Genomic DNA, 19,778 nt, shown 5'->3' on the forward strand with positions numbered 1-19,778 from the left:
TTAGGCGCTTGCGAGACGCCGTAGCTCCGCCTATCTTTAGTGCACATGATAACCTGTAGTCTGCTGATTTTGGGGCTCCTGTACAGTAGCTGATTGAATTTTGACATTTGTAAAGGAGGCTGCGATGAGTTCATTAAAAGGAAAGATAATAACTGTTGTCGGAAGGTGAGAGCTAACGTTACATTAAGTCAGTCTGTCAATTTTAGCAGACATGTTCCTGTGATTGTTTAACAGAATAGCGGTCTTTGAACTTTACTGCCATGGTGTTTACTTTATGAATACGTGTATTACTCCATATCAGAATAGTGCATGTGTAAAATGAGCAGTACAATGATTTACGACCAAAATAAAACTTTGAAGATTATTAACCTACTCTATTTAACATTAATTTTTAATGCATGTTAATCAAAATCTTAGTATTTGTATTTATCCTATTTGATATTAAAGTTCCTGTTTAAGGAAGTCTCAGACATGTTCCTCATTTTGGTATTTAGATAATACATTGATTTTCACTAATGTTAACAGACTGCTTGATCTGCATTTATGTTTAACTTACAATGCTGTATTTTTCCTAATTGTATGTATGTGGCATTATAAAGTGGGCTGATTGGCCGATCCTGGGCCATGGTGTTCCTTAGTGGAGGATACAAGGTCCAGATCTATGACAATATACCAGGACAAGCATCAGGGGCCATCACAGAGATCAGGTCAGTGGAAAACAGGAAAGAAAAATGACCTTTTGTCTCTCTCATTACAGCTTTTTAAACTTTTGTGTGAGCAGGTTTGTGATGTGACCCATTTTGAGGGCACAACCTACATAAACTGATATTCTGAGGAAATAAATAAAAGAAAAGAAAGGGCATTATATACAAAAAACAATATCTAGAGCATATTGGTACTGTCTTTCCGCCCATATCTGGTTATGTTGTGTTTAATAACCCTCTCCCTTGATTCACCTCTTCTGTCACCAGAGGGAGTTGTAGGGCTTTCTGTTTCCTAGACATGAATTTACACCAAAAAAAAAAAAAAAAAAGAAACAAAAGTTCACTTAGAAATTGCTAGTAAATTTCACAGACAAGTACAAAAAAACACATTAAATTAAATATGAAATTTTTAAGGAAAAAAAAACAAAGAGCATTGTCTTGTATAATGCTCTACGATAGTCTATTTTTTTTTTTACAGTGTAGGTGCCCTTCTTAGAATGCAGTAATGACAGATTAGGACACACAAAACAGTAATCTTCTGTGAAGCATCCAGAGTTGCTTCAGATAAAATAAAAAGTGTTTTTAAAGGCATAATTTACACGTGCATTGTATCTGCAATGACTAGATACCTGACTAGTCATAAACCATGATTGAAACATTGTATTTGGGCAGAACCGCTGGCAGATTTTGTTGAATTTTAAGGTGAATAATGTGTTTTTGTGTGAGCAGGAAACAGCTTGACGAGCTTCAGCAAGCCAAAATGCTCCGAGGAAATCTCACGGCTGCAGAGCAGTTGAGTCTACTCAGCAGTCATGATGACCTGCAGCAGGCTCTGGAGGGAGCTTTCTTTGTCCAGGTATGGTTTTCCCCTCAAATGTAGATGACTACCTGTTGACCCACAAATGTAATTTGGAAACAGAGGATAAACACTTCCTTGATTCAAAAGCAACAAGTATTTTATGTGAAGAGAAGAAAGAGTGTTCGTTAATGATAAGTACCACATCCGTTATTTCAAATCTAATTGTTTAGTCGCTGTACAAAGCAAGTGAAAGCAAAAGACACGTCTGTGGTTTTACATCTGTAACTGAACATTCCATGATGTCTCTCTCTCAAGTTAATGTGATTAACTATTGCAATTGCACCCGTGTTTAATTATTAAAATCTATTGAACACTTAGGAGCCAAGTCTCTGTTTGCTATTGGAAAGTCCTTTTTTATTTCAAATGAAGATTGATGATGTATCTGACCATGCATTCTTGCCTGTGTACTACATGCATTGACAGCTGATGGTTTCTGTTTGTCCCAGTTTTGATGTCAGCATTTAAAGGGATAGCTCACCCAAAAATGAATATTCTGTCAATAATTACATATCTTCATGTTGTTTCAAACCTGTAAGAGCTTTGTTCATCTTCAGAACACAAATTAAGATATTTTTGATGAAATCCGAGAGCTTTCTGACTCTCCATAGACAGTAAGGGAACTACCACAGTCAAGGCCCAGAAAGGTAGTAAAAACATCGTTAAAATAGTCCATGTGACATCAGTGGTTCAACCATAATTTTATGAAGCTACGAGAATAGTTTTTGTACACAAAGAAAACAAAAATAATGACTTTATTCAACAATTCTTTTCCACGTCACCGTCATTTGCACATTGCTGGATTGGCAATATTATACCATTATTTAATGTTATGTGGTTTATTTTTATAGGTTTGTATGTTGTGCTTTGTTGTCTATTGTTTTTTTTGTTTTTTTTCTGAAGTCTTCACATTCTTAAAGTCACCATGACTTTCTGTTTTCTTAATACATGGTGTAGATCTTATTCTAAATTATTTATTAATGTATATGCTCCATTAAAAATTGACCTTGTGATTCAAAATGTCATAACTAGATCTTCTCTCTGGTGACGAATTCGGGGTTTCTCCAATTATTTCGTATGTGCGGTGATAGAAGAAAATATCTGTTAGATCAATTTCATCGCAACTTTGCAACTCTGACTACTACAATTGTTTTATGCTAAATAATCAAAGCAATGCGGGTGAATGTTCCTGTTTGGGAACTGTGAAGTTATAGTAATTTTATTATTATTCAGGTCATATTTTTTTTTAGCCCATTCCACTGTCGCTAGTAAAAAAGTAATTTTTTATATATATTAAGGATAGTAATATTGCTCAAGACTTACTGATATAAAAATTGTAATTAATCTTTATTACTTGTGCATATTGCACATTTCTTAATGTTAGACCTAAAATGTGTTTTAATGTCACTGTGGATGAGGACTGTATGAACTTTAACTATTTAGCATTTAAAACCTGATATTATTTTATCATTATTTTTATTATATAAAAGTGTACCTAAAGTATACTGGCAATAGTTCCACTTAGCACAATCAAATATACTTAAGTATATCTTCAGTTGGACTTCAGCACTACTTCCGCACATTAAAGTGCATTAAGTACAAAATTAGTCGTTCCAATTTAGCAGACTTGAAATATACCAGTTTAGTATATTGAAAGTATAATTTCAGGGTATTTTTATTAAGTACATAAGATGTAAATGTATTTGTAGTATGCTTAACATGAAATAAATATATTTAAAATACATTTTAGTATATTTGTTTTTCTCCAGGGGTATCTGCCCTTATATTTCCTTCATGTTACGTTCTGAGCTCTTATGGAAAAATTGTGGCTTACAGCTTCAATTATAGAACATTTCATACAGTCTACTTTGCTATATTGTTCTTGTCCTTTGTTTTCTGTGAAAAGGAGTGTGTATTTGAGGACGTGGAAGCAAAGCAGACTGTCTTCAGTGAGGTGGAGAATCTTGTGACAGAAAGCGTGATTCTCAGCAGCTCCACTTCCTGTCTAATGCCAAGCAACGTCTTCTCACGCGTCCAGAACCAAACTCGGTGCATCATTTCTCATCCGGTTAGTTATGATTACAGTCTGTGAGAGATTATATTATATATACACTGTGGGGGTCCACAAGTTTGGGGCCACATTGAAAAAGTGAGACTCAAATCTAATTTTAGGCATTTGAAATAAAAAAAAATATATATGGAAGAAATAATGAAAGAAATAATGAAAATGATTTTTTTTTTTTTTTACAAATTCTGATTTAAAATAAAAAAGATTGACCGTAAGTTTGACAGTCCAATTCATATGCGTATACTGCAGTGCAATTTTTTTCCAGTGCATACCTTTCGGCTTTGGTTTGAACCCGCAACATCTTCCATTCTTCCATCTAGATCTTAAGATTTAAGGGCTAAACCTAAAATCCTCCTAAATGTAAACTTAGGCAATTACCCCTAATAGCAGTTGTTATTTTCAAGTGTTCCTACATTTATGTTATAGTTTTAGTTCTACTGTTTATTTAATGAAAGCATTATTTACATGAACATGTTAGGTTTTTCTTGTCAAGCCTGATTTAGCAGCCTGAAGTGATGAATGGAGATAATTGTTTTAGGCCCAGAGGGGCTTTACTGGACTTTGAATCATTCTATGCTTAATGGAAATTCCACTCTGATTTCACGAGAAAAAAGGTCTTGCTGGTCATGTTGTCCTTCAGAGCAGTGTGAGTCAAATAGTTCACCTGCATTTAGTGAATGTTTAATCATTTATGGTCAGACATTTAGTCACAGACACAGAGACCTTCATAGTGGAAAGAAATCCAAAACAAGGCTATTATCTCTAGCTCTGGCAAACATGTTAGTATAGTTCTTTGTCCAGGAGCAGATAAACTGGTGTCATTTCCTTCTTGTTTTGAACCTCACAGGTAAACCCGCCCTACTATGTACGTCTGGTGGAGCTGGTGCCACACCCCGAAACGCTGCCTGCTGTTATGGATGTTGCTTACTCACTGATGACAGATGTAGGACAGGCACCTGTGCGACTCAGGAAGGAGATTGATGGTTTCGCACTGAACCGCGTTCAGTATGCCATCATAGCCGAGTGCTGGAGGCTGGTTCAGGTTGGTTGAGCAAACATGAAACAAAACCACATATCAGTGTGATGATTATGATTATCCTGTACAATGTTTTAACTACCTACCCATCCCTGGCAAAATTCATAACGTGCCAAGTAAACATTTGTTGACATTGGCACAGAGGGTAGAGAAATGGTCAGGACATGTAAGGAGATGTAGTGCTCATGGGCAACCCAGGTCTCAGTCTGGCTCTAGTCATGTCCTGAACCCACTCCCTCTCTTTCTTCTTTGGCCTTCATGTTAAATCTCTACTGTCTTGTATAATATATACAAAAAGGCAAGATAGAAAGATATGCGACAATCATGTAGATCATTGAAAGAGTGATGTTTAAATCCATTAATAACATGATTACATAAATAGTAGATCATATATATAATAGTAGATACTTTTATTATATATTATTTATCCACCTTATTTTTCCCATAAGAGCAGGCGTGGAAAATTAGTAAATTTTATGGGTTTGGCTTCTGGTCTCATCCCCATTCAGCTATTTTTAGCTGTACAAAACTTGACATTGTAAATTGTTGTGTTATACCATGATATTTTAATGTATTATCCTAATTATGAACACACTGGTTTGTAGTGCAAACAGTTTTACCGTTTACTGCACTATTTTTAGGGGTTCAAGTCCATAGCGCTGAAACCCTATTGTAATTGTTAGAATGGTCACAGATCAGCGATCTCCATATAAAACTGATCGTGCAGACCAAACCGTAAGTCGTAGAGACTTGAAATTTGGAGGAATGGTAGTACTCACACCACTTACAACATGGCTTGTCCTAATTGGCCTGACGGGGCACTACAGTGATCAAAAGTACGATATCGCTCATAACTCTTAAACCGTTGCAGGTTCAAGTATCATATGTCGTTGGAATCCTTGGCTCACGCTAGACAAAATCCACACACAAGGCTGCATTTAAACTAATGTGTTTTCGTTTTAAAACGCATAACTTTTGCTACAGTTACACTACTCAACTCACTACTATTTTTTGAAAAACCTACTTTTGCAAACTAGTCCTAGGTTTTTTGGCAGATCGGAACCAAACCAGTGCAGAAAGATTATTTGGAGAGTGAAGTTCAATAATAATAATAAAAAAAGTGAACTTTCGACTCACCATGCCAAAGGGGTGCCAAAGCATTTAAAAGGGGCAGGTAAAATGCCTAGAACTCCCGAACAGAATGAGATATCTCCGCCAGACCTAGAACACGTATATGTAAGAGCTCAATCTGAACTCACAGAAAAAAAATCGTGGAGCATGGCCATTTGGTGGCACTATAAGAGGGAAAAAATGGCTAAACTGCGCAACCATTTGTCCTGTCAACATGAAAATTGGTGTGCACAGTCTTGGTCCGATGCGCCACAAGTGTCTACGTGACATTTGCTTATCTCAAAAAACATGTCCGCCATTGGCCGCTGAAGTTTGAGCACCTGTTGGACAATGTTAACGGAGGCAGATCAGAACGAAACTTGATGGGCCTGTTCCACTCAACGCCCCAAATGTCTGAGAGAAATTTGAAAGAAATTGGGGGACGATTTCAAGACCTTAAACAATTGGTTGTTTTTTGCACATACACACGATATTTGTATCGTACCATACTTTTGCAAACTAGTCCTAGGTTTTTCAAATTTTTTCAGTTTTTTTTTCAATCTGGAACACTGCAGTACAACTCTCTGGACTTTCTAGGCCAATAATTATTTAAAAAAATATTTAAATTTACCCTTTGGGGAGCTATGTTTGGAAAAGGGGCCTGTCCAAATGTTGTTCAGAATGTTGTTTTTTTTGTTCTTGCATGGGGAAGAATTGATTTTCAAAGAATCTCATTATTCATCTCTGAACAGGGAAGTCCTATAAATTCCATAAATGTTGATGCATGTCTCTGTTACCTTGTTGTTAGAAAGAAAAGATAGTGAAATTAGAGGAAGAGACTATTGTGTTTGTTAAAATGGAAAGCATTGCAACATCCATAGTCTTATCACACTGTTTATAAATGTTCAATTGAGAGAAGGGGGAAAAAAACTATCACTTTTCATTGTTTCTCTTGAGAAACCTTTAGTACAGCCAGCTTATCTTTCCTCACACTGGTGGTTTTGTCCTGGTTATACAGTACACCTGTATACAGTGTATCAAATGAACATGGGGTAGAGTTAGGTGATCCACTTTAAAAAACAAGCCCTTTTCGGGACTGCCCACAAGCCGGAACAAAAAGCAGAGTCAAGAAAGCACTTCCACAAACAATGGACACCTCACTTTGAACTTATTTTTAGAGTGACTGTTCATTATTCAGTCTAGTAATGGACATTTAAAGATGAAACACAGAATTGTACGTTCTGTCTAGGGTGTATTTTGGAGGCATCGTCACAAAAGTGTGAAGATGATTCATGGTGATAGAATGATATTCTATACACAGATATCGGTGTGTTCTGGATTATATGGACAATGTACCGTGTAACAGAGGTGTGGTGAAAATGTGTTTAAATATGCATAATGGTAAAGTTCACAGGTCAGTTAAAGAGAAGCAATCAACTCCCCTCAATAACCCTTAATCCTGTCATTGTTACTCATTTCATTGAAATTTATGTTTTTGTTGCAATATGACATTGTGTCTTTGTTTTTGGTTCCTGGAATGCTTTAGATGGGTCAGGGTAGTGGCCACTTCACAACAGCACTTAGTGCTCTGACAGATATTCAAAAATGGTCAGCATAATGAACTAGATGATGTGGACACCCAAATAACATACTCGTGTGCTTGTGAGCATTTAATTAAAATAATATTTAATAGGGAGTTGCCCCGCTGTAACAGCTTCTGGGAAGGTTTTCTGCTGGCTGCAGGTATCACAAGCGTGAGTGAGGACAGGTACTGATGTTGGGTGATAGAAGCTGGTTTTCTGTTGGCTTATCAAATAATCCTAAAGTTTGTACAAAACTTGAATAAACTTGTATGGTTAATTTTATCCAGCCATTATTAATGGGTGTAGCTGAAAACCCGTTATTTAAACTTATCTTTGGAAAATATCCTTATCCTACTTAAATAATGTAGATTAACCAGAAAGTTTTATGTATAAAATATTTATCTCTTAGTGAATAATTGTAAGGATTCTTTATTAGCATCATCACTTTATATCATAATTTACTCAGTCTTATGTTTTTTCAAAACTGCATGATTTCTTTCTTCTGTGGAGCACAAAGGAAGATATTTAACAGAATGTTCATACTGCACTTTTTCATATAATTGTTTTCTCTAATTCTATAGTTTGCATGCATTTGTAATAAATACAAATAATTTTATACAAATGTATACTTTCATTGGAGCACCTAACCCCACCGTTGCGTCAGCATTATGATGCCAAGGGTTTTGATTTTGTTTTTTTTTTTGTTTTTTTAAATAGGTATGTACATTTATAACACTATACTTTGTATTACATCACCTTTTCATCAAGTTACAAAAAAAACGCTATTCTAAGGTATTTCTAATGCCACGTCTGTGGGAGGAAAGGTAAATTTGATTTGATTGAAAGGTATCAGTCTCTCTCAATTTTTTTCCTTTGATTGAAAGTCGTGAAAACACTATTGTGTAGTTTTTCTTTTGCTTTTTGAGCTATTTGTATTCTCCCATTCACTGCTCTCGGATTTTACCCAACTATGACTTCCGCTATGAGAAACCCTGAAATGTGAGAAAAATCCATTTAAAGCAATAAAGGACCCTGCACGTCGAAAAATGATGCTAAAGGGGTACCCTGTGCATCAAAAAGTGACGCCAGAGGGTCCTGACCAAGCGTCAATATGTGACGTCTTCTCTTCAGTTCACCCCACTCATTTTCTACAGGGTTCAGGTCAGGGAACTGAGACGGCCATGGCAGAAGCTTCATTTTGTCTTCAGTGATACATTTTTGTGTTTGTTTTGGATCATTGTCTTGATGGAAGATCCAACTGTGGCCCATTATAAGATTTCGAACAGACGCAGTCAAGTTTAGATTTTTTTATCTGTTGGTATTTGATAGAATCCATGATGCCATATATTTGAACAAGACTTCCAGGACCTCCGGCAGAAATATAAGCCCACAACATTAAAGATCCAGCAGCGTATTTAACCGTGGACATGGGGTACTTTTTATCCCTGTTTGCACCAAACCCATCTGGTAGGTTTGCTGCCAGGAGCCGGTTGCATAAAAGGTATAGGCTAGTCTTAAAAAGTTAGTCAGCTCATTTTTTCTTTAAGACTGGTTATAATTTTTTTTATTCATTTACAGAAAAATGTAAATTAGTCTAAGTTGAATCCAAAAAATAAGAATGATTACCCTTTGGTTAACTGCTGGTTGGTCAGACTAGTAGTTAAGACACTGTCTTAACATTGAGGCTAAGTTTATGCAACTGGCATTTTTTTTTTTTAGTGTCATCTGACTGTAGAAGCCAGTCCCATTTGAAGTTCCAATCGTGTCTGACAACTGAATATGCTAGAGTCTGTTTTTGGATAAGCCAGGAGTTTTTTTTCTTGAAACCCATTTGAACAGCATGTGGTGATGTAGGGGCTGTTTGATATATATTTTCTTTAGGATTTCTGACCCCAAGATTCAACTAATCTCTGCAATTCTCCAACTGTGATCCTTGGAGAGTCTTTGGCCACCCAAACTCTCCTCCGTGTGCATTAGGACGATATATAGACACGTCCTCTTCCAGGCAGATTTGTAACATCTTTAGTTGAATGAATCTTCTTTATTATTGCCCTGATGGTGGAAATGGGGATTTTTAATGCTTTAGCTATTTTCTTACAGCCACTTTTTATTTTGTGAAGCTCAACAATCTCGTTCTGTATATCAGAACTATATTCTTTAGTTTTACTCCTTGTGATGGATAATTAAGGGAATTTGGCCTTAGTGTTCCTATTTATAATCCTGTGGAACAGGAAGTCATGGCTGGACAATTTCAGTCATCCTGGTGTGCTACAATATGTAAATATAAATGAATATACTTCAAAGATATTTTACTAGCCAACATTTATTCATAATGTGAGTTCCCCCCGTACTTTTTTTTTTTTGAATAAAGGATCAATAAGATAAATGATGCAGATTTACATTCACAGCCGCCTCATATTTACCAAAGGTGTCAGTATTAGTAGGGGGCACTGTATGTCAGAATCCCAGCTCCTGCGTCAGCAGCAGCACATGCATATGTTGTGGTACTCACATGTGGTAAGCACATCGAAGACTGACACGGAAAAGAAAAAAATTTTTCAAGTCGTTATTTATGTTTTCTTTGCGCACAAAACATATTCTCGTAGCTTCATAAAATTAAGGTTGAACCACTGATGTCACATGAACAACATGGGGGTGAGTAATTAATAACAGAATGGCCATTTTTGGGTGAACTATCCCTTTAAGATTTGAGAGGAAAACCCCATTTAAGTAATTCTAGTGTTCTCATTTAAGTAAATCTAAAATGGAGGTCCCTTACCAAAAAAAAACAACCCTTGTTTTGTTCTTGCTTAAGAACATGTTGTGACTTAAGCACAGTTGCTGACATTTGAGAGGTGAAAAGATGAACCACTTGTAAGTGCCAAATTTGCTGTTCTTTTAAGCTGGTTACAAATGCACATACAGTGTATGTATGTTGTCTATTCTGCTTTTGTGTTTAGAGACAATTTCACAATTAGGGGTGCAACGGTTCAACTTACTCACGGTTCGGTTTGTATCACGGTTTTAGAGTCACGGTTTCGGTACAGTTCGGTATGTGCTATGTTTATGGAAAAAAAAATAAAAAGTAAAGAAATAAGAATAATCTAACTACAAGCAACAGCACAAATAATAATAGAGTAAAGCTACAAATAAAATAAACTGATTTTTCATTTTTTTTTAAGTTTAACATTAGTTTTTAGGTATAGAAACTGAATAAAACGATCAAATGTTAAAAAAAAAAAAAAAAAAAAGGATTGCATATTTTACAGTATAAATTGAAGCTTAATCTTTATTAAAGTTACAAAAGCTATTCAATCAAGAGCAGTGAGTGATTTCCTTGTTGTTGCCGTTTAGTAATTATTAAGAAATTGCTGTCAATTTAAAAGAATGCACTGATCCAGTGCACTGATACTTATCGTTTAGCCGGCTATGTCTGCTAGGATACTTGCCAAGATGGGAATTTTGACAAATATTTGTGTGAATTTGTCCATTCAAACACAATAAAAGAGCTTAGTATGTGCGCGTGTTCTGAGGCGCGGATTTGCGCGCTTCCGATGAGCGCACACACAGATCTCCTCACTTCTCACTGCGCACAAGTTTGCGTCTTATGGCTCTTATATGTTGAAACTGGCAAAGCTTAAATGAGTTTAGTTGAAATCAAGATAGCAATGTGTGTTCAGGTCTCGCCTGCACACGAGCGCTATCAGCACCGGCGAGATGACGGAATAAATGACTGCTCATATTCCAGCATACGGCACTCGCATTGAACAAGAATGGTTTGTCCACGTTTTTTTTATTTAATCGCTGTTGTTGTAACGTATTGGTAAGCCAGAATGCGCATCCATCAACAGAAACACACATTAGCCGAACCCTGTTTGTTTTACGTGTTGTTATATAAAACATATTACTGATGCGTTGTCAGGTTAAAGTTGAACCGCAGTCCTGGTGCGCACCGAACCGTGGGAGGAGAACGGGACGGTTCGGGTTTTTACCGAGAACCGTTGCACCCCTATTCACAATGTATGGCAGCACTGAAAATATGCTATTCTTACTTGACCTTTTTGACTGACTTGACGGTTCTATTCGTTTCAGTGATTTACAGCCATTGGGTTGAGGCAGATCTAAGGAAAATCTAAGGGTGAAGACAAAATTAGTTGTAAATGTCATTTGTATTTATCTTATTCATCATGCACCATTTAGGAAGAGTAGGATGGGGATTTTGTATTTTTATATATGCAGATTTTCCTCTTAATTAGCTGTTATAGTAAATATAGTAAATAAGTTATAGTAAATTCTTCCTTATAACCGTTTTTCATCCTTCCTTATCATTCATTTCCTTATCAGTGGGGTTATTGTGCAATCATTGATGATGAGGTAATCTAATAAGAATTGTCTGGAATAACAGTCTATTACGTGTCTCACATTTTTACATTTTCCATATGACAGTGTGTTAGGAATTTACTTTCTTAACAAGCCTTATGAGGTACCATGACGTAACTTTCCAAGCCTTGTAATTTCTTCATGGTCAGAAGGAAAATGAAAATGTCTAAATTAAACATGCACCATTTGAGGCACAAATCTATGTCCTGTTTTGGGTCAAATGTAAATGACAGAAATACCTCTCCTCCTTTTTTGCTGCAGGCAAATACTTTAAAGATTTGCTTTCTGAGCTGTTAAAAGGCAATGTCAGAAAAAGCTTTTTAAAAAGCCATGTTGATGAACCAGTTAAACGAGCAGGCAAACTGGTTACTGGTTAGATAATTAAAAGAAGTAAATGCATACGCTGCTTTTACATAAGTTAAATAATGTTCAAAGACCCTTTGTGGCCACCTGGCACTGTGACCTCTGAACTAGTGCTGTTGCATCTCTTTTGTCCGAATCTTATTTCACATATTGTTTAAGTTTATTCATGTTTCACTGTATTGAATATTGAAATGTTCACATGAGCTGTTCATGTTGATGTCATATGCCAATTACCTAACTGTTACATCATGTTACAAATGTAAAACCGTGCCCACAGACATTTGAATGTTGTTTACTATAAATCTGATGTTCATAACACCACTAATGCTTAAAGGGATAGTTCACCTAAAAATAAAATCTCTGTCATCACACAATTGCTGGTCCCCATTGACTTTAACACTATGGAAAAAAAAATACTGTAGAAGTTAGTGGGAACATCAACTGTTTGGTTATCTACATTCTTCAAAATATCTTCATTTGTGTTCAACAGATAAGAATGAAACTCATTCAGGTTTGTAAATGATGACAAAATTTTCATTTTTGGGTGAACTATTCCTTTCGTTTACACTAAAAAGTTGGCACAGAAGCACTTGTTAAGTGCCATTTGGGAGTCTTTATGACAATTTAGAATACATGATTTTAGCCCGATTTTTAGCACGATCTGCTTGACGTAGGGTGTTGTGAGGATTCGTAAATGACAATGGGCGTTGGGATGCAAGATTAATCTTTTAATCTTGTGTAGTGTGTCAGTGGGCGACAACCAGTTCCATGTCTGTGATGCTTCACAATGTCGCCACAGAAAGACTAGAATGTTTCTTTTTTTTCCATCATCCAAGACGAGTTCTGTAATTTTTGTGACACTAACCAATAGAAGCACAAAGGTGCCTTCGAAGATGCTTTCAATCAAACTGAAATGAAAGGGAAACAATGGTATCGGTGCTGCTAGGTGGAATTTTACAATGATGGAAATGTTCATGGCGCTATGCCAATAATAATACTCCTGCAATAATACTCATGATTCCTCGAAGGAATACTGCAACAGACTGAAAAAAGGTCAAATCAAAACCATTTTACATCAGTTCTCTTTGACAGTTCATACTGTCCTCGTCATGCAATCCATATTTGTGTCCACTTTCAAGTTTTCTATTTTTTGGGGGGTTTTCTGATGACAAGACAGAGCAAAACAAGCTGTTTGCTGGCCTTTGTTATACGCTCATGTCACCTTCTGTCTTGACCCGCGCTATAGAGTGTTGTAGAGTGTCGGCCATATTGGTGGCACTGAATGTAAACAATGCCACTGAACTGAATGAAACTTGAATATTTTGCTGATTATTGCTGCTGAAAATAGTCAATTATTGTCATGTTTTATGTTGTACTAATTGGTCGGACTGGAAAAAACATTTGGAGTACTATAGACTGGCAAAAGTTATAACAGATTCAGTAGAAGAGTGCAAAAACTGTCTGAGGAACAAATAGCGTTAGTGGTTGGTCAGACTGAACCAGGATTTCCAGGGCAAGAATCTTGACAACATTCATGTTTGTGCTATTCATTTCCGGTCTGGTAGGTGAAATATTAGGATTATATCTTAATTAATACTGCTCATCATATCTTTACCACCTATTAACTTTAGTTTGTCAAAATATTGCGCCCTGCTTACTAAGCAGGGATGGGACAACAAATCAATTCGTGGATCGATTCTGAGATCTTCCGAACACATTCGCCATTCTCTTTGGAATCGATTCTGAGCTTAGATTTTAACAGCAGATGGCGCTCTAATCTAGTTTTTATCCACACACTCAAATGCTTATGAAGAAGAGTATTGAAGAGAATTAGTGCGTTCGGCCGAGTCATGTAATTTGACCTCGGCTCAGAATACTTTTATGACACAAGATTATTGTAAACACAGCCCACTGTGAACACCCTTGAAAGAATTGCGATGTGTTCAGAAAATCTTGATGCTGAATCATTTCTTGATTCGCACTGCAACGATTTAACGTCCCATCCCAATTACTAAGTCTTCTCTATATGATTTAGCATTTTCCACACGTTTTTTCCATGGTTTTGACAGCATAAATTAGCAGAAAAACATATTCAGTAGTACATTAACTATGCAATCCATGCTTCTGTTTAAATTCTAATATCACCAATATGGCCGCATATCCGGGTGACTGACCAAATCGTGATGTAAGTGCAAACCCTCTATTGATGACAGCACTCACATCGCTAAAGATGCATACGATGAAAGGTCAGGTAGCAACGTGTAGTCTGATGTGTTTTTTGTTCATGACAAGATTTTAGGAATCAACATTGCATAATCTGACAGAGTGACTGTTGTAACCCACAAAAAATTGCGTAGTCTGAGCCAGGCTTTAAACTTTCAGAAGCCTCACATATAAAGGTCGAGTTCAGTAGATTTTAGACTTACAGACTTATGTTTTCATGGACTTTCCTCTTACTTTTTTTGTGTTTGTGCTTTTGAATTAGTTGTTTTACTAATGGAAAGAGGTGAGTGTTGTTTTTTTTATGATGAGGAACATTTAAAGTTGGACAGTGCCCCACACACCAGATTTGCAGCTCAAATCCACTCATGCTTCCTCTCAGAGTTCAGGTGGCTCTTTGAGAGAGAGCCAGCACTGGAAAGTAGAGCAGCTGGGAAAGTTAATGGCTGCCCCTGGTGATTACCGTAGAGGAAAGGCCTCTTTTCACGGTTTCCCCAGCCAGTCCGCCGCCTGGCGACGCCGAGATAACGGCCTCGTTGTTGCGTGCAGGAAATGAACAAAGACCACCCTGTCCCCCTCCTAAACTCATCCCCCACTGCCCGTTCTGTATCCAAGCTTTGATTTCAGCACAGTCAGGCAACAGGTATCTGTAGCCACAGGTAATCTGAGTGCAAAGTGGGCTCAAAGCCTGGCACAACCACACTTGCCTCCCCCTGCCATACCATCCCATTGTTCAGAGGACACTGAGTTAAATGATAAGAGAAACCCAATACAGTGGGAGCGGCTTTAGTGCTCATCAGATGGAACAAAAGTGGGGGGGGGCAACCTCCGTTTTTCCTCTCAATCAGGTGGACTGAACCTTGTTGGCTGGACAAACTACTAAGCAGGAAGCTGTAATTTTAGGATTAGTAGATCAGAAAACCACTTTTAGAAACATTGTCTGTCATCCAAGCGTATAATACAGTGCGAGTTGCCAAATGAACTTCTCTTTCTTCTCATCCAGGACGGAGTGATCTCAGTGAAGGACATTGATCTGGTGATGTCTGAGGGCTTGGGCATGCGCTACGCTTTTATAGGTCCCATTGAAACCATGCATCTCAACGCACCAGAAGGCAAGCTACCTATTAACCCCTGTTTTTTTTTTACTTTGTATTTAAGCATTAAGCCGTTTTTGTTTTTATAATGCATGGAAAATTTAGGGCAGTAGCAAAAAAGCTGTTCCTGTTTCGATTACATCCTTCTCACATGACCTTAAGTGTGAGATAGAGACTGTGAAAGAAACTGAAACAAGCACGAAAGTGTGAAAATCAGAAGGCAGTGTGAAATCTGTAGGATGACCCTGCTCCCCCTATGAAATGTGCTTTGCCATGTGACACCAGTACTTACATTTGATGTTGACAGATAAGTTATTATACTCAGCCCTGCCTCCTTGTACTGCGAGTGAGGTGCTACAGTGCTCTCACTGTGGTGATAAAGCCCCCCCCCCCCTCGTAAACACAAGAGTTTCACCCTGGTTTCTTCCGTTGCTGTAATGGCACGGGTTCTTGGAAACTGTAAGCAAAGAACTGTGGCTGAACTTTTACTGGTGCACATCTTATCTGCTGAGAGCCCTTCTAAATGAACTGATGCCCTTCAGATGAGGAGCTACTCAATTCATGCTTGAAAACTCTTACAAAACAAAACGCCAGTAACTTTATTTGCTGAGTCATTTGGGACACAGTTCCAAATTGATTATACTTTTTCACAGTTGTTTACAAGGACAAAGCAATGTTTGATATACTAAATATGAATTTTGTAGCTTAAAGGAGAAGTCCACTTCCAAAACAAAGATTTCACATATAATGTACTCACCCCCATGTCATCCAAGATGTTCATGTCTTTCTTTCTTCAGTCCAAAAGAAACTGTGGTTTTTTAGGAAAACATTTCAGCATTTTTCTCCTTATAATGGACTGATATGGTGCCCCGATTTTGAACTCCCAAAATGCAGTTTAAATGCGGTTTCAAACGATCCCAAATGCGGTTGTAAACGATCCCAGCCCAAGAAAGAAGGGTCTTATCTAGTGTAACGATCGGTTATTTTAATAAAAATAATACAGTTTATATACTTTTTAATGCCAAACGCTCGTCTTGTCTTACTCTGCCTGGACTGTTTTTTTTTCCGGTTCGTGACAGTTAAGGTATGTCGAAAAACTCCCATCTCATGTTCTCCCTCAACTTCAAAATCGTCCTATATCGCTGTTTTACCTTTTTTGGGATAGTTCACCCAAAAATGAAAATTCGATGTTTATCTGCTTACCCCCAGGGCATCCAAGATGTAGGTGACTTTGTTTCTTCAGTAGAACACAAACGAAGATTTTGAACTCAAACTGTTGCAGTCTGTCAGTCATCTAATGGCAGTCAATGGCTACCAAATCTTTGAGAGCAAAAAAAACATACACAAACAAAACCAAATTAAACTTTGCGACTCGTGACGATACACTGATGTCCTAAGACACGAAACTATCGGTTTGTGCGAGAAACTGAACAGTATTTATATCATTTTTTTACCTCTGATTCACCGCTATGTCCTACTGCATCTGGCGCGTGACGTGTACGCGCTCTGGCGTAGTATACGCAAACGTTGGAAGCGATCTGCGCTTGTAAGTCACTCATCAAAAAATGATATAAATACTGTCCTGGGTGTAAGTAGATGATCTTAAAATTTTCATTTTTGGGTGAACTATCCCTTTAAGGGTGTTTGATCTTCTTTGCATGTTCACTGTACAGAGACTGGGTCGGTACTTCTGCAGTGATGTAGGATGATTTTGAAATGATTTTTGAAGTTGAGGGAGAAAATACGATTGGAGTTTTTCGACATACCCTAACTGTCTTGAGCCAGAATACACAGAGTTCAGGGAGAGAAAGACAAGACGAGCGTTTGAGATTAAAAAGTATTTAAATTGTATTTTTTTTTTAAATGAAAATAACCGATCGTTTCGCTAGATAAGACCCTTCTTCCTCGGCTGGGATCGTTTACAACCACATTTGGGATCGTTTGAAGCCGCATTTAAACTGCATTTTAGAAGTTCAAAATCGGGGCACCATATCAGTCCATTATATGGAGAAAAAATGCAGAAATGTTTTCCTCAAAAAACATCATTTCTTTACGACTGAAGAAAGAAAGACATGAACATCTTGGATGACAAGGGGGTGAGTACATTATATGTGAATCTTTGTTTTGGAAGTGGACTTCTCCTTTAAAGCCCTTGTTTAAAGGGGTCATAAATTGGCTTGCCACGATAGACGGTGTTGACGGTGTTACCGGTTTTAAGACGCAACACCGGTGACATCACTTTTCCACCGTGACACCATCCCCACATTTTTTTTTTTTTATTAAATATTTATTTGAATTAAATGGAAAATATAATTTTAAATAATTTACTTAAGACGAGAATATAATAGACTCCCCTCATCGGAACGCTCTGTTTGGACCGGCATAGCGGATTGTAGACTTGGAAGTAAACACCCACTGCTATGATTGGCTAATAGTTGTGTATGTTTGACAACCTACATCCTTCATAGATGAACACTGCACTAATTTAGTTTAAAACGCATAAATACTCAGTACATATCAAACAATCTGTAATAACAGACAAAGCAATAGTGATCACGTAATAAAAACAGTTACTCACACTTGTGTGGTGCGACATCATTCTCGGATCCAATATAGTCGACACAGCATTGTCTTTTAGTTTCAATCTTTCTGAAAATCCTGCGTCGAACTGTTCCTTGTTTATAAACGAACCCACAGTGAAATGAAGTGAACAAAGGGACCAAGTTCTTTCTGACGTGGTGTGGAACTTCATTAAAAATAAAGTTCATCCACTCTTTCCTAACGCTGGGATCAGAAGGAAGGCAAAAAAAGACTTTTTTTCCACAACTTGGCACTATACAGCGTCTTCTTGTATTCAGAGCCATCTTTATCTGTGTTTGTCTCTCTGGTTATTTCCACTTTGTGTGTGAATCGGTGGGCGGGGCTAAACAGGCATTGATGTTCTTCTGCGGAAGCGGAGTTTCGCTACACAATTACATCACAAAGTGGCACATTCCACAACCAGTCATTTTGACAGACTGGCTTCAGTAAGCTGTTTTTAGACTAATTAATAAGTTTGAAATTTTGAGTTTTAAAATTTACAGGATTGTTTAGTTTCCGCGTAGACCCAAGTTTGCCTCTCTCGTTATTTACACTACTTAAGCAAATCAGTGGGCTGGGCTAAACAGGCAGTGATGTAGAAGCAGGCGTTGATGATCTTTTACGAGGGGGGGTTTAGCCACACTATTACATCATATAGTCGTTTTGGCAGATCGACTTCAATATAAGCTGTTTTTAGACTAACGACAAAGTTTTGAGTTCTGAAACTTATAGGATGTTTTTATAGTACAGTGACCTCATATATGTCAAAAGATTTTGGTTTCTCAGTTCATGACCCTTTTAAAGAAAGTACTTTAATTAAAATAGATTGAAACGTGTTTAATATGTTATTAGAGTTGTGAAAAATATCAGACATTTTATGGTCTACTGTGCTACTACTGTATTGGAGAAATGCAATACCATACTTTTATTTGCTCCTCATCCTGTGTTTTGTCTGTCCAGGTATGGAAGATTATCTCCAGAGGTACAAGGAGGGCATGAAGCGGGTTCTTAATACTTTTGGGCCTGTTCCAGACTTTTCTGGAGAGCCAGCAGCTAGAATTACAAAAGTATGTGATAATATGATTAATAATTTGTGGGAAATCTCTTGAAATGGTTGCTTTAGAAATCTTAAATTGGGCAGATTTTCCTAATAACCATAATTGGTTTTTAAATCATTTTTGTAATCATTATAAAATTAAAGATTTTATCATCTACTTTAGGAGATCTGTGAGCTGATCCCTGCTGAACACCTCCCAGCCAGGAGAGAAAGAAGAGATCAACTGCTGATGGAACTCGCTAAACTGAAGAAATGAGGCTAGTCCATAAGATGGAAGTGGTTATGGACCATCTGAGCCATTGTTGTCCTTGGTTAAATATTTCCCTTTTGGGCAACAGAATATGACTGATTATAGAAGAAATGTACTGAAACAAAAGCTAACCTCAGACTTTAGGGTTCATTTAATTATGAATTGAATTTTTATAATGCATTACCAGTATTTTAGTGAAAAGTACTTACAGTGCTAGAACACTTTCTTGCTCATGGTAAATGTAATGTGAAATTCACAATTAAAGGGAAAATGAAAACAATCTCCAGGTTGGCAAGCCTTTTTTCATGATCCACCCCAATGATTGTTTGATCCAGCCTAAAAAAATTTTGATAAAACCCTTTGGAAAGTACACACCATTAAAAAGATTGATCTTTCAACTTCTAACTTCCTAATGGGACATTTATGAATTAATCTCATTATACCTAAGATGATGTATGAATGTCATAACATGTGAAA

At 37.1% G+C, this 19,778-nt stretch overlaps 1 protein-coding gene across 1 annotated transcript; it reads left to right on the forward strand.

Moving 5' to 3' along the window:
* Positions 1-12: 12 nt before the first annotated feature.
* cryl1 (crystallin, lambda 1) lies at positions 13-19,581 on the forward strand. The gene is made up of 8 exons (XM_051119070.1): positions 13-165; positions 600-707; positions 1,434-1,560; positions 3,467-3,628; positions 4,476-4,670; positions 15,324-15,432; positions 18,955-19,061; positions 19,215-19,581. The coding sequence occupies exons 1-8, from the start codon at positions 125-127 to the stop codon at positions 19,305-19,307; spliced, it is 942 nt and encodes a 313-aa protein (XP_050975027.1). The 5' UTR covers positions 13-124; the 3' UTR covers positions 19,308-19,581.
* The last annotated feature ends 197 nt before the right edge of the window (positions 19,582-19,778 follow it).

Source organism: Labeo rohita, chromosome 9, assembly GCF_022985175.1.
Source record: "Labeo rohita strain BAU-BD-2019 chromosome 9, IGBB_LRoh.1.0, whole genome shotgun sequence".
Lineage (NCBI taxonomy): Eukaryota > Metazoa > Chordata > Actinopteri > Cypriniformes > Cyprinidae > Labeo > Labeo rohita.

Coding starts and splice junctions, on each gene's coding strand:
- cryl1 (XM_051119070.1), top strand. CDS start 125: ATGAGTTCATTAAAAGGAAAGATAATAACTGTTGTCGGAAG. Junction 166..599: donor ATAATAACTGTTGTCGGAAG/GTGAGAGCTAAC, acceptor GGCATTATAAAG/TGGGCTGATTGGCCGATCCT. Junction 19,062..19,214: donor CAGCAGCTAGAATTACAAAA/GTATGTGATAAT, acceptor CATCTACTTTAG/GAGATCTGTGAGCTGATCCC.